Below are 12,341 nucleotides of genomic sequence, written 5' to 3' on the forward strand. Positions count from 1 at the left end.
TCCAGAGTGAGTTCTATGTGTTTTCTTTGTTATTTTATGCTTTGTGTTGTTGCATTAGACTTTCACTGAATAATAGAAATGTCTCTTGGATTTTTATTTTCCAGGAGTTACACTTTTTCCTTGTGGAGGACTTTCCTGAAGGCAATAACCCCATGCTCTTATTAAAAAGAAATAACTACGCAATTGTACCTGATTTATTTGGGGGCTAATTAGTTTTAATTTGGGCAGGTTCTGTGCTTTGTGCAGGGACTGTCATGGAATTCAATTCATGCAGGTCAGCCTGAATTTGCAGATTTGTTATGTGCCTTGGAGGTTGAGTCAATTTGGATTTTTCATAAAGGTTACTTGAGGGCTGTCTCATATGAAGGTTATTGATCCAAGAGGTTATTTTTGCAGTATCCTGCTCATGTCACATGGGATCCACAGCATTTACTCGCTGCTGGAGAATATTTACTTGTATCAGTGAAGGGGAAATGCAAAGGAAATTTATAGGCAACACATGAATGAAGAGCAGTATGGCAGAGTCCTGAAAACAGCCTTTTGAAAATACTTGCCAGTCATCAGTCTGACATGCTGAAGTACTTCAAGTTTGGGTAGGGTGGAGCTTTTGAGGGTGTCCTGGAGTGTTCAGTGTGTTTACCTTGCCTGATTTACCTGCTACAGTCTGGCTTCTTACCCATTTGCTGAAACATTTCGGTTCCTGTATGATTTCCAAAGCTATTTCTGTGGCAGTTGTGCTTAATTTACAGTTCTCCCATGTTTCCAGTTTGGCTGGAAAGGAAAAAATTGCAGAGTGGCTGGCATCTTGCACAGAGAGCTTCAGACCTTCTTTGTGTCATCTCTGCTAACAGGAACTGAGGGAACGAAGTATTTGGAAGTGTGTTCAGCTGTTGTTCCCTTTACTGCTTCCTTACAAATCTGTGGATGAGTTCACAGCCATTCTTCCACTGTTTTGGGGAGGGGGAGAGTGGTGGAATGTGTCAGGCTCCTGCACTAGAGAAGGTGGAGTGTGACCTCCCTGTCTGTGAAGATTTGCTAAACTCTAAATGACTATTTATGTGGGAAAATGTCAGTTTAAAGTATGGGTTGTAATTTTTAAGCAAGAAGGAGACTCCTGCTTCTCCTGAGAGTAAGATTTAGTGTCCAACAGCAGCTTCTGAGACCTGCAGCTCCTCTGCTCTGAGCTCTGTTACACTGTTTGCAGGAACTCAGCTGGCTGGAGTCAGTGCTTCTGGACAGGTATGTGAAGGTGGGCTGAGATTAGAAAGAAAGAGACAGAGCAAGCACAATTTTATGAAGCATGTTTCAGGTGCAGGTAAGCTGTGAAGGAATCTCTCACTTAGAGAGAAAAGGTTGTCATGGAATTAAGTGCATATGTGTAACTCTTTGGCTGCTTTGTAGGCACTAGAGTTAGAAGATTTGACAATTACACACATGAGAGAACAGGCAAGAATTCAGGCAGAAACATGGAGTAGTTAGATGATACCCAGTGCCAGCATCTTCATTTGGCAGAGCCACAAGCTTTACTGTATCTTGTGTCCTCCTACACCAGGAGGTTAGTTTTCTGTGCTGTACTTTTCCCTCTTTTCATCGACATATGAATAATGTTTCTGGTAGGTGTTTGGTCCAGAGCTTTTTTTTCCTCCTCAATAAGCTTCTCATATGTACAAAGCATTTGCCAGTGCTGGGAGTTGTGTCTGGAAAAGAGAGAAGCCACAGTGTTACTCTGATTCCTGTAATGGTGCAGTTTGATCAGTACTGCAAGGTGACATAATTGTCAACTGAAATGCCTCTGAAAGGTACCATTTCCTTTTACCAAATCTGGACTGGGATAGTAATGATTTAACATTTTAAACGAGAAATTGAATACTAATTTTTACCTGGGCTGGTAGCTCCCTGATTTGTCTAAATGAATGCTGTTATAGGGATATGGCAGGAATGCAATGAGGGAATGGGGCAGCACAGGACCAGCTCTTCCAGCAGCTGTCTGAACTTGGAACAGCTGCTTGCCAGTGATGAGAGCTTCCTGCTCTTTCAGCAGAAGCTGTCATGAAAGACTTTTCCCTTTTCAGTAAAATTACTTGGGTATGAGAAGATAGATGCCAAGACTTTGTGATTCCTTCCTGACACCCTTTTCTCAGTTTATTATTGATAACCCCTGCATTTAACAGCCAAGAGGTAAAATTGGACCCAGTTTCTGAATTTCCAAGATTAGTGTTCATGAGCTGTATTGAGTTTTGGTTATGTAGTTTTTTCCTGCTGACAGCAGTTGGAAGACATATTTTCATCACTGGAAATTTTACCCACTGAGCTCTGAGAAGTAAGCAAACTCTGAGAAGGTTTATGCTTTGTGATTTGGTGCTTCCAATTTTCCGCTGAGTGAAAGTCATGCTCTAGATACGTCCACTGGAAATTTATTAATTGAATGTGTTATGTGACAGTTAAATAAAAATATATTCCCTTTTTCTCATCTAGGCAACAGAATAAAGTGCTGGAGGAGCTGGTTTTCTGCAGTGGTTGCTCTCAGTATCTTTTTTTTAGTTTAGAAAAATGTTTTTGTTTTGAAACTGTATCAGATTAAAGCTGTGGTAGCAGTTTAACAGAAATGGCTTTGAAATATAAACAATATCAAATTTGAATTATTATCATCAAGGCTGAATAATTTGGTTGTCTTTGGAAGTCATCTTAACTCTACTGATTTTTAAGTTAATATTGATTGAAACTGAGATTAGTTTAATGGCTCATAGAACTGTGAGAAGCTTAGCAGTTTCAGCAGGATTACTTAATGTTATTGTTCTAGGTGTTTTGGTTATTGGTCTGCCAGTTTTTTAAGTGCATTTTGCTGGATTTGAACAGGATCTGTGGCTTATAATTTATCAGTGAGGTAAACTCTGTCATATTGGGCTGTTTAGAACGCTTTACATTAACCCAGAAAGATTTTCAATCTGTGAAAGGGAATGCTACTTTTGTCTGAAACTCCACAGTCAAGCTGATTCCTTCCCACTGTTTAATAAAATGTCCTATGGTAAATAGTCTGTCTGTCTGCAGATGGGCCCGATGCCACTTTCACAACCCTAAAGCAGTCAGTACTGGCTTTTCAGCAAACTAATTTCAAACATAATGTTCTAGCAAAATACACAACATCAGCTGTAACAATAGAATTATTGTGCCTCCCTGCATGGTTTTGTCTGGTCACAGAGATCTGTACTGTGGACCACAGCTCCAGGTTCAGTGTCCAGTTCCCTGCAGATCGCTGACGTGGCTGGGTCTGAGACTGGGGTGGAGTACACAGATTCTGTTACTCAGTTTGCTTTTGTCGCGAAAGTATTGAACCTGAAGGAGCAAAATGTATCAGAAATGTAACTTTTTTATTATTCTGTTAAAAATGAAAGGCAAATTTGAGTTATTTTCAGAAACTTAGGATATTAAAAGAAAGCTATAGAGTTTACCATTAACCACTAAGTAATGGCTCATCCTCTTCACAAGTGTTTTCAGTGATGCTTACTGCCTTATAGTTGTGTTGCTACTGTAACTGTGAAGCAGTTGGTTCTTTGGACAATTAAGGCTTAATAAATACTCATAGGTGTTGCAATGAAATGGAATCTTGCTAGGGGCATGAAATTATCCTTTAAGGCAAATTCCCACCTCAGAAATTGAGGTTGTCCGTTCGGAGCAATAAAAAAGCTTGTGGGTTCTTTTGTCCTTTTGTTTGAATAGATGATGCTATTTCTTTTTTTATTATTCTCTTGACAGAAATGATGCAACATCTTCATCAGCAGTTAGTGAAGCGTGAGCACAGGTACATGACCAACCTGAAACGATTGCACAAGTTGCAGATGGACTACCGTGGTCTCCTTGAAGTCACTGCAGAGCTGGTGGATTCTTTGGAAGCCACAGTCACTGGCAAGATGGTAAGAGATGACCCAGATGTGCACTTGCTTCCACACCCCCCAGAAAATGGAGACCAAAGGGTGAATTACACTTCATAACTATGAGCATTTCTGTTAGAACTGTGGCTCTGCTAATGAAACACAGGACAAAAAGTGAGTTGAATTGTGCTAGCTCAGAAATCTTGAAAAAATTATCACTATCTCACAAGACATCTCAGATCTCTTGTGCAAGTCCCCTTTTGAGCTTTGGCAGCAGCAGTTATTAAAGGGCATTTTGGTGCTTACTGATTGCAGTCCAGCCAATCAACAATTGTTGTGTATTTGAAACTTCCATTAGGTCTGTTTTAACACCACAATAGTGGAAAGTCTTCTTATCCAAAATTTTGGTGAGGAAAAGCTTTGCTCTCTGTTCTGCTAAACTGGACTTGTTAATCTAATGGATAAAGGGAACAAGGAGATAGGAGTGAACGAGTTCTTCATCATGTGAGATGGGCCACGTGTATGTAAGTGGAGAAGGTACAACTTTTTTAGGAGTATTTTTTGTATGAAGTTGATTGTCTTTTTCATGTGTTGTCCTCCTCTGGGAGCTTAAATTCTGTGTAACCTGAAGGCTGTTCTTATGGCAGACGTTAGTGGCCTCTAGGTGCTTTTGAAGGAACTGTGAATTGTTAGCAGGGAGAATGACCTGGCATTTCCTGTGCTGCCTGCTGAAAAGTCAATATGTACCTTCCTTCTGTCATCAGCATGAACACCATATGGTTTGTTACTTTGCTCTGGGATCACTTCTGCTATTACTGCAGGGAAGAATTTGCCTTTGGGTGGATTATGCTTTACAGCAGATTAGGGAAGGTATCTTCTCGACTATAAAATCGCGGTCATTCATTTGCTGCCTCCATTTCACACCTCCGTGCTCTCCAGGCGATATCCAGTGACCGCCTGTGGTCGGAACCGGTTGCCGATGTTCATTTTCCTTTGTGAGCCTTGTGCGGGGCGCTCGGTTGGTGCTTCCCAAGTGTGTCCAGCTGAGGGTGCTCTTCCGTTAGGGATCCTGAATTCTGTCATCCCCGAATCCAAAGTGGAGTTGGGTACTGAATAAAGTGATATTGAAGTTACAGCGTTCTGAATTTCAAGGGGTTCGTTGTCCTGCTGAAGGTCTGGGAATATCAGAAGGGGCCCCAGTTGCATTTCTATAACCTCAGTCCTCTTTTCTGGGGAAGATACTAACTCTCCTGAAATTAAGATGTTCTGTTGAGGTGTAGATTTCCCAAAACAAAAACTAAGTCCACTGAGATGTTTTGCATTGAAAAACAAAGTGCTGTACTGTGTAATTCATATTTACTCTCTCTGCTGTACAAGACAGTTGTGTAAGTTCTGCTCGGAATGTAACCAACACATCAGAGCATTGTTTCAAGCTCAAAACTGCTTCATTTTTTATTTTGATTTGATTTTGAACTTTCTGATTCACACAAATCTGTATGCAAATAGAGGTGTGACAAAATCTGGTTTTCTCCTAGACTCTGAAAGTGCTTAGCACTAGTCCTGTGAATAGCATAACAATTCCTAGATAAAGAGAATTTACAGTTTTTAAAATGTCTGTACAGAATGGTAGTTGCAGTATATACCTTATGCCTGTGCAATGAGCCTCAGGTGTGTGATTTCTTCCTCTTTAAAAAAAAAGAAGCAAACAGCCTTTAATATAGAAACACTTGTCTGGTAGAAAGTGTAAGTTTTATGTAATCCTGTTCTCATTTTGTTTCCCAATTTTTAGATTACACCAGAGTATATTCAAAGTGTTTGTGCTTGCTTGTTTAGCAATCATTTGAAACAAACTGTAGCACACAACATTGACTTCACAAGGCCTGGAACTGTAAGTATAAATGTTTGGGATTTTTACAGTAACTGTCTTAAAAGACAATACTACTTAAGCTACATATAGAACAATAAATGCTCTGTAATGGAAAGACAAAACATAGTGTTTTCAAGCTGGTATAAGAATATGGCAATACATTGTTTTGTTGATCTCAGATGCTGGTCAATGACCTGGTTGTGTAGTTATAGCTGTGTAAGTATGGTTAATGCTCTTATTGTGAGGACAGTAAAATTTGTGTCTGTTAAAATGCTAACAAAATGCTTTAAATAAACATTAATCATAAAAGTGCATCAAAATGTTTTACTAAGAAAATATTGTGTGCAAATGTTCTACAAAGACAAGCCAAAATCATGAACTGTGCTTGTTGTTTCTGCCATGGCAGGCATTCATGTGTACTTAACTTTGTAGCAGGAGAACTTAGTGAAGTGTCAAAGGAAAAGCAGAAGAAAATAAAATTCCTGCTTCTCATTCTAGCCAAGGTTTTTAATAGCAGTGATGCTATGGGTACATTTTGTTCTTCTTGAAAATTTGCTACAGAAAGATCAGGAGATAATACAAATGCTTCCTTTTCTTTTCTACGTGCTAATATTTTCAGAGATAAGTGTTATACCTCATTGTTCTTCAGGCTGTTTTAAATGCCCTCACTTTCCTGTTAATGGTCAGAACTCCTTTCGGACCTGCCATGAGTTTAGGAGGTGCAATCAATAGCAAAAGCTGCTATTTCAGGGTTTCAGGAAGGAACCAGCATCTGTTCATCTGTTACCTCAATAGCATCTGTTCATCTGTTACCTCAATATTAGGTGCTGTCTGCTGCTTCCCTCTCCTCAGATTTATATCATATCCATAGCTTATCTCATCTCCCATCCCATAATATCTGCCTCCCACCCCATCTTTCTTCTAACCAACAGCTTGCAGAGGCCTTTCCTCTTTCCTTGCCAGTGACTTTTTCAGATATTGCTTTAGGTACCTCAGTAGTCTTCTGTATTTTTGCCGTCTGATGTTGAGGTTGTGTGTGTTTCTCCTTCCAGATCACCCATTCAATACAGCCATGTGCTCTCTTCTCTCTGTTCCTGCTCTCTGCTTGCATCAAGACTCCTCTTTTTGTTCTGTGCTTTCAAGGTGCTCCATTTGCCCAGGGTTCTGCTTATTATTTCTATTCTTCTTATCATATGTTGATCCTCCAGTCTCTTGAACCCTTTTAGGAAGGGGGCAGAAGGAAGAGTGTCATCCTTATTTAAGGTTCTGATTTCTGCTTCCCTAAAAGTGTCACTAAAGCATTTCTGCTCCAAAAGTGCTGTGGCCACTTTGACACTGTCTCCAGCTATACAGGTAGGTTAGAGAAAGAGGATATGTTGGTGGTGGATTTTTTCCCTGCTGGAAGTAAATTTTTGTCTCCTTTAACTAGGTTAACCTGAGCAAAGCAGTGTTCTCCTGGCACAGTTGTATCTATTTTTATACTAGGCTTTGCTAGCACAACTATTTCTGTGTGACTTTGTGGCTCATTTATCCACACTATTTGAGGTAGTTGCTGTGACAGCCAAACTCTCTAGTGAAGACCAGTCCAGTTATAGCCTTGAGACTGTGTAGATTAAGGGTTTCTAGACTGGTTTAGGTCACACCTTGTCATTGAGGTTCTAGCAGCTACTGTGGTTGAACTCTTATGTTGTTTCTATAAGCAGATCCAAAAAGGCTCTCTGAGGCATTAGCCAAGTTTTGGAGGGCTAATCACAGTCTTTGCATAGACATTACCTGCATCATAATCAGCTTCCTTCATCTTATCCTTTTGTCCCCTCTTGATCATATTTTCTTGTTTATTTCCCATGTAAAGAGTTCTGTTTTATACATGAATAGCAAACATGTAGAAACACAAATAAATGTTAGAAGAAAAAATAGATATTGTCTTATGAAAACAAAAATAAGATTCCTTTCTCATCCCAGAATATTTCTAACCACTCCCTGGCTTTGTTGATGCAGGAAGCCAGATGAGATGAACTAAAATTCTGACTATTTGCCACTAGGCCACTCAGGCATGCCATTACATTTTCTTCAAGGATTCAAGTACTTCATTGTTGTACACTCAGATGTTATTGTTCTACCCTTAAGTGGTTTCAGGTTTTTGTATAAGTTTTGGAATAAAGCTGGAGGCACCGTGACCCAGACTAAGTAGTAGCACGAGTTCACAGCATCTGTGCTGGATTTGTGTTGGAAGATTCATTCACTTTTTGCCCGTAACTACTTAGAGGCACTAAAGTGTGGTCTTTCCAGCTACTCCATTTCACAAACCTCCTGCTGTAAGGGGCAGCCAGCTGCATAACTAGAGAGAGAAGAGACTAGCAGAGGGGCAGCTACTTTGTTCATCCTTACCTTACCATCATTTTACCTCATCTGTAGGCAAGATAAGTGATAGGCTTTAAAAAAACAGTCATTGTCTAAAGAGCTTTATTGGGCATTAAATATGGTGGTTTGTCAGTTAGGGGTTTTTTTTCCCCACTTCACCTTGACTGTTAAGGATGATCCTATCTCACTGACATCACTGATGTCAGGACAAGGCCCTGAAATAAATTGGTTCTGCTGGATCAATATCTCTAAATAAATGAGCAGAAAAAGAATCATTAGCAAGGAAATTACTTTTTTTTTTTTTTGTTTTGTACTGTCATGCAGCCTTGAATTTCCACCAGTGTTATTTAGGGTATGAGTGGACATGCATTACATAGTTTGGAAAGAGGAGGTGCTTGACCGCCATTTGTACTGATGCAACTCAGGGGACAGTCTAGATTTTGGGTCAAGTTCTGAGAGCAGAAAATGCTAAATCTGCATCATTTTCTGAGATCTGTACTTGAGCTTTAGAGTATATTTTGTTAAATCAGCTATACTGGTAGTTTATAGTTACACTGGGAAGGGGGATTATATGAGTACTGTAACCAAAATGAAGTATTGTCCAAGGAAATTAAGGAGTATAGCTTGGATTCTATCTTTGGTAACATTATTTGTATGCAAAGTTGATTTTGTTCCCAGTACATTGTGCTCAACTTTTAATGCTGGGAAAAGTTATATTGTGTAGTAGAAAGCTGGGAGGTCTCAGGCTTTGAAATTACAATAAAGGTGACCTGTATCAGTTGCTAATGTGCAAATATCAGCTTCCTGGCTTGCCCCCCACCATGGCTGAAGGCCTGTCCTTTCAAACTGGAAGAAATTTGTATCAGGAGAACAAATCCCAGAGGCAAGTCTTACTGACCTGGCTTTAAGACCTGAGGCAATGACAGCCAAAAGAGTTTTCTGTTGTAATCCACCCTGAAATCTTTCTTAGCAAGGGCTTCTAGTGTCAGCTTTGTGTTCTCTGGTGAGCTGGATTGGATCTCATTCTTTTGCAGAACAACTCCATGTCTCTTGCCAGCTCTGTGACTTCCTGGGTCAGCTTGTGAGCCTGATCTACAATCCATTAACAGGATGCATCTGCTGCGTGCAGTGGGAGAGAGGTCACACTGCTGTTACAGCTGGGAGACCTTTCCAAGGCCTCTAAAGCCCTGTTTCACCCTAAGGTTTTTCTCTTAGCTGCAGTTGAATGTTATCTCCACTTTCCATCATGTTATTTGACATGTGTGGTCCTGAATTGGGAGATAAGAAACCAGAGAGAATTGTCAGACCAGAAGATGTAGATTTAAGAATAGAAGATCAGAGCAGCAGGTCTGACAAGCTGAAGAAACATTTATTTGAGGAATTAATAGATTCCTGACTTCTTAGTGTTCCTTTGGATATGGAACTGATGTGGGTAATGGTAAATTTGAATAGTGTACTTTCAAGTACAGTAATCTATTACAGGACTATCACAGTCCCTTGTATTTTTTACCCTCTTGAGATAATTAATGTTTTAATTTTTTTTTACCATTTTCCTTTTCTAGTCTTGATTTGTCTGGTGGATAAGAAGCAGGGGTTGTAATTTTTGATGCCTGCAGTTTTCTGTTCAATTCACATCATGAAGACAAGAGGATTCTGCCTTTTTATCACAAACACAGTACATTCACACTCCACCAAATGTAGCACAGGCTCAATTCTGAAATCCACAAACAGGTTTTTTGGATTGAAGTAAGGTGTACACCCTCCTGGAATATTTTGGATTAGGTATAAAGCAATAAGGTTCTCTTAAGTTTTGGATTGCAGGCAAAACAAGAACTGTTTCTTCAGATGTGCACGTTCTGTCAATGGTAGAGATGGGTGTTAACCACTGGAGAATCTGTCTGTGACCTGAAAGCTCTAGAGTTGTTTGCATGTATTGCACCTGTGTCATGGAATAGAATAAATACCCATTATGTTTTTGCTGCTATTCATTCTGATTATATTTACCTGTAGCTACAATTAGGTGAATTAATGTCCCTTGCTAGTTTTGGGTCTCTTTTACCCACTATTGAAGCTGTGGAAAAGTAGTGGGGTGGGTTTTTTAAGTTCTGTCACTGGACAAAATTACCAGCTCCTCTGGAAAGTTAAATTGCCACTTACAAACTGTGAACAAGGAAGAATTATTTTTGGGATAGTTGTAATGACTACTGTGGGCTCCTATTTTTCTTGTACTCTTTGCTTTTTTCCTCAAACATGGTTTTTACTGCAACTGTGCGCTTGCCATCAAGCTGTAATAGTTGGTGGCAAGTAATCCATTTCTTACTTATGAAATTTCTGCACCAGCAGACCACATGAAACCTAGGATGAGGGTAACAGAAGGTTTTTATTCTGTTTTTTTTAATCACTCTCGAAACCATTCAGAATGGATTCACCAGGCATTATTATGCAGATGTTTGCTCTTTCATTTAAAAATAAAGTGCACATTGCAGCAAACAGCATCTACCCTAAGTGAGCTTTTCTTTGGATGACACAATCAGTTTTCTGCGTCTCTGTCCATGGGATTATTTTTATATGTTCCCATTTATGTATGGAAAATAAGAAACAAGCCTTCCTCTTCAGGTAAGCAAGGAGAAGTTAATTTTTTCCTGCTGATACAGTATATAATGCCCTTTTCACAAGTTGCTGCAAGGTTTTTTGTTTACATGAACTCTTTAAGGGTAAGGTATTGCCTTCAGTAGGGGCTTCCACAAACTTCTCCTGTTATTGTCCTTAAATCATAGAAGGGACTTTAAAAGGTTGTTTGGTCCAAATTGGTGAAGGGACTTCAAAAGATTGTCTGGTCCAACCTTTTGTGATTTTCTTTAATGTTAAAACTTCACTTTATTGTCATCTTTTGTGTTGATGCCTACATCCATTTCCACTGGCTTACGTTGTACTTGTGTTGAATTGTCTCTCATCATGATGCAGTTTATCTCCTGGTTTCTTTTGCTCACTTATTGGTCTCTATTGATGTCATCCTTTGTCTTAAATTTAATTTTAAATTGTCTTTGCCAGGAACTGTCTGTATGTGTGCATAGCACCATGAAAGTTAAAGTAATCATTCACATCAGGGAATTCTAAGTATCATGGTAATAAAAAGATGAATGTCAGATTTTTAAAATTGGTTAAAGAATAAAAAGAACTTTATTTTGTGCTCACAGTGAGGAGTAGCAAATTTCTTACCTCTTCTGTGTAAGGCTGTATATGTCTGTTAAAGAGCAGCCTGCTAAATAGGGTGTTTATGTGCTTATTCATGTGTACAAATATTTCCTCTAAAGTAAGTACTGGCAGGTTTGCACAAAAAAATTGGAAGCAAATAATTAATGTTGGTCTTATTTCATTGTGTTCAACTGTGTACTTTTATTTTTAATTAAGACTGTTCTTTTTAGATACAAAGCTGTTGTAAGTATTTTATTCTAATTAAGGAGAACATAGCATATTTTGTACTAAACTGCTCAAACCATGAATTAGCACTATGCTTTATTTTAGTAACTACATACTAGGTTTCCCTCCAGAAACTTTCTGAGTTTATCCCTGGAACCTTTTGGGATAAGGAATTTATAACACTGCTGAAACACCTTAAATTGTGTCTCTCATTCTTTTTGTGCTGGTCAGAAACTCCAGTCAAAGCAAGTGTGGAGAATAGTGGCAGGTTCTTTCTCAGAAGCTGAGGTCCTCTGATCCAGGCCATGTTCAGGGTATCTCTCTTGGCCGCCTCTGTGGACTGAGCAGCACAGGTCATATATTCCTGTCAATTTGTCAGTGCTTTGTGTATAGCTGTTCTGACTCTGGCAGTGTGGAACAATGTGCAGACTAGGTGTGTTTGCCAGGTGTTGAGAGGAGAACTTCCAAATATATCACAGGAGAGACACAGTAATTTCAGTTCTAAGACATACAAATATGAGGATTGGGAGAACATGTTTATACTTTCCTTTTCAAAGCTAATAGTCTGTTAATTTTTAGCTAATTTCTATCAGTTGTTTTTTAGAAGTGTGCATTTCTCTGTGATTTATTTCTGTTAACCTATTTTTTTTAATCTTCTTTATTTTAATGTGTGTCTGTTTGCCTATAAAGGGATATTACTCTATGAGCCCTTGTGATGACGGATATGTAAGTGTCTATCTTTATTTCCTTTCACATTGCCTGCTCAGTCTGCCACAGTCTGTATTTCTCTTTATTTCATAACGTGCAGCAATTTTCCCTGCATT

At 39.1% G+C, this 12,341-nt stretch overlaps 1 protein-coding gene across 3 annotated transcripts in view; it reads left to right on the forward strand.

Moving 5' to 3' along the window:
- Nucleotides 1-12,341, forward strand: part of ARMC9 (armadillo repeat containing 9) — a 57,198-nt gene that overhangs the window by 7,076 nt on the left and 37,781 nt on the right. For 2 of the 3 annotated variants that reach the window (XM_077785695.1, XM_077785696.1), the window contains exons 8-10: nucleotides 3,754-3,911; nucleotides 5,659-5,757; nucleotides 12,208-12,243. In XM_077785695.1, coding sequence (XP_077641821.1) covers nucleotides 3,754-3,911; nucleotides 5,659-5,757; nucleotides 12,208-12,243 — 293 coding nt within the window. The remainder of the gene's footprint in view (nucleotides 1-3,753; nucleotides 3,912-5,658; nucleotides 5,758-12,207; nucleotides 12,244-12,341) is intronic. The other variant, XM_077785698.1, reaches the window with a different exon arrangement.

This window comes from Lonchura striata, chromosome 10 (genome assembly GCF_046129695.1).
Source record: "Lonchura striata isolate bLonStr1 chromosome 10, bLonStr1.mat, whole genome shotgun sequence".
Taxonomy (NCBI): Eukaryota; Metazoa; Chordata; class Aves; order Passeriformes; family Estrildidae; genus Lonchura; species Lonchura striata.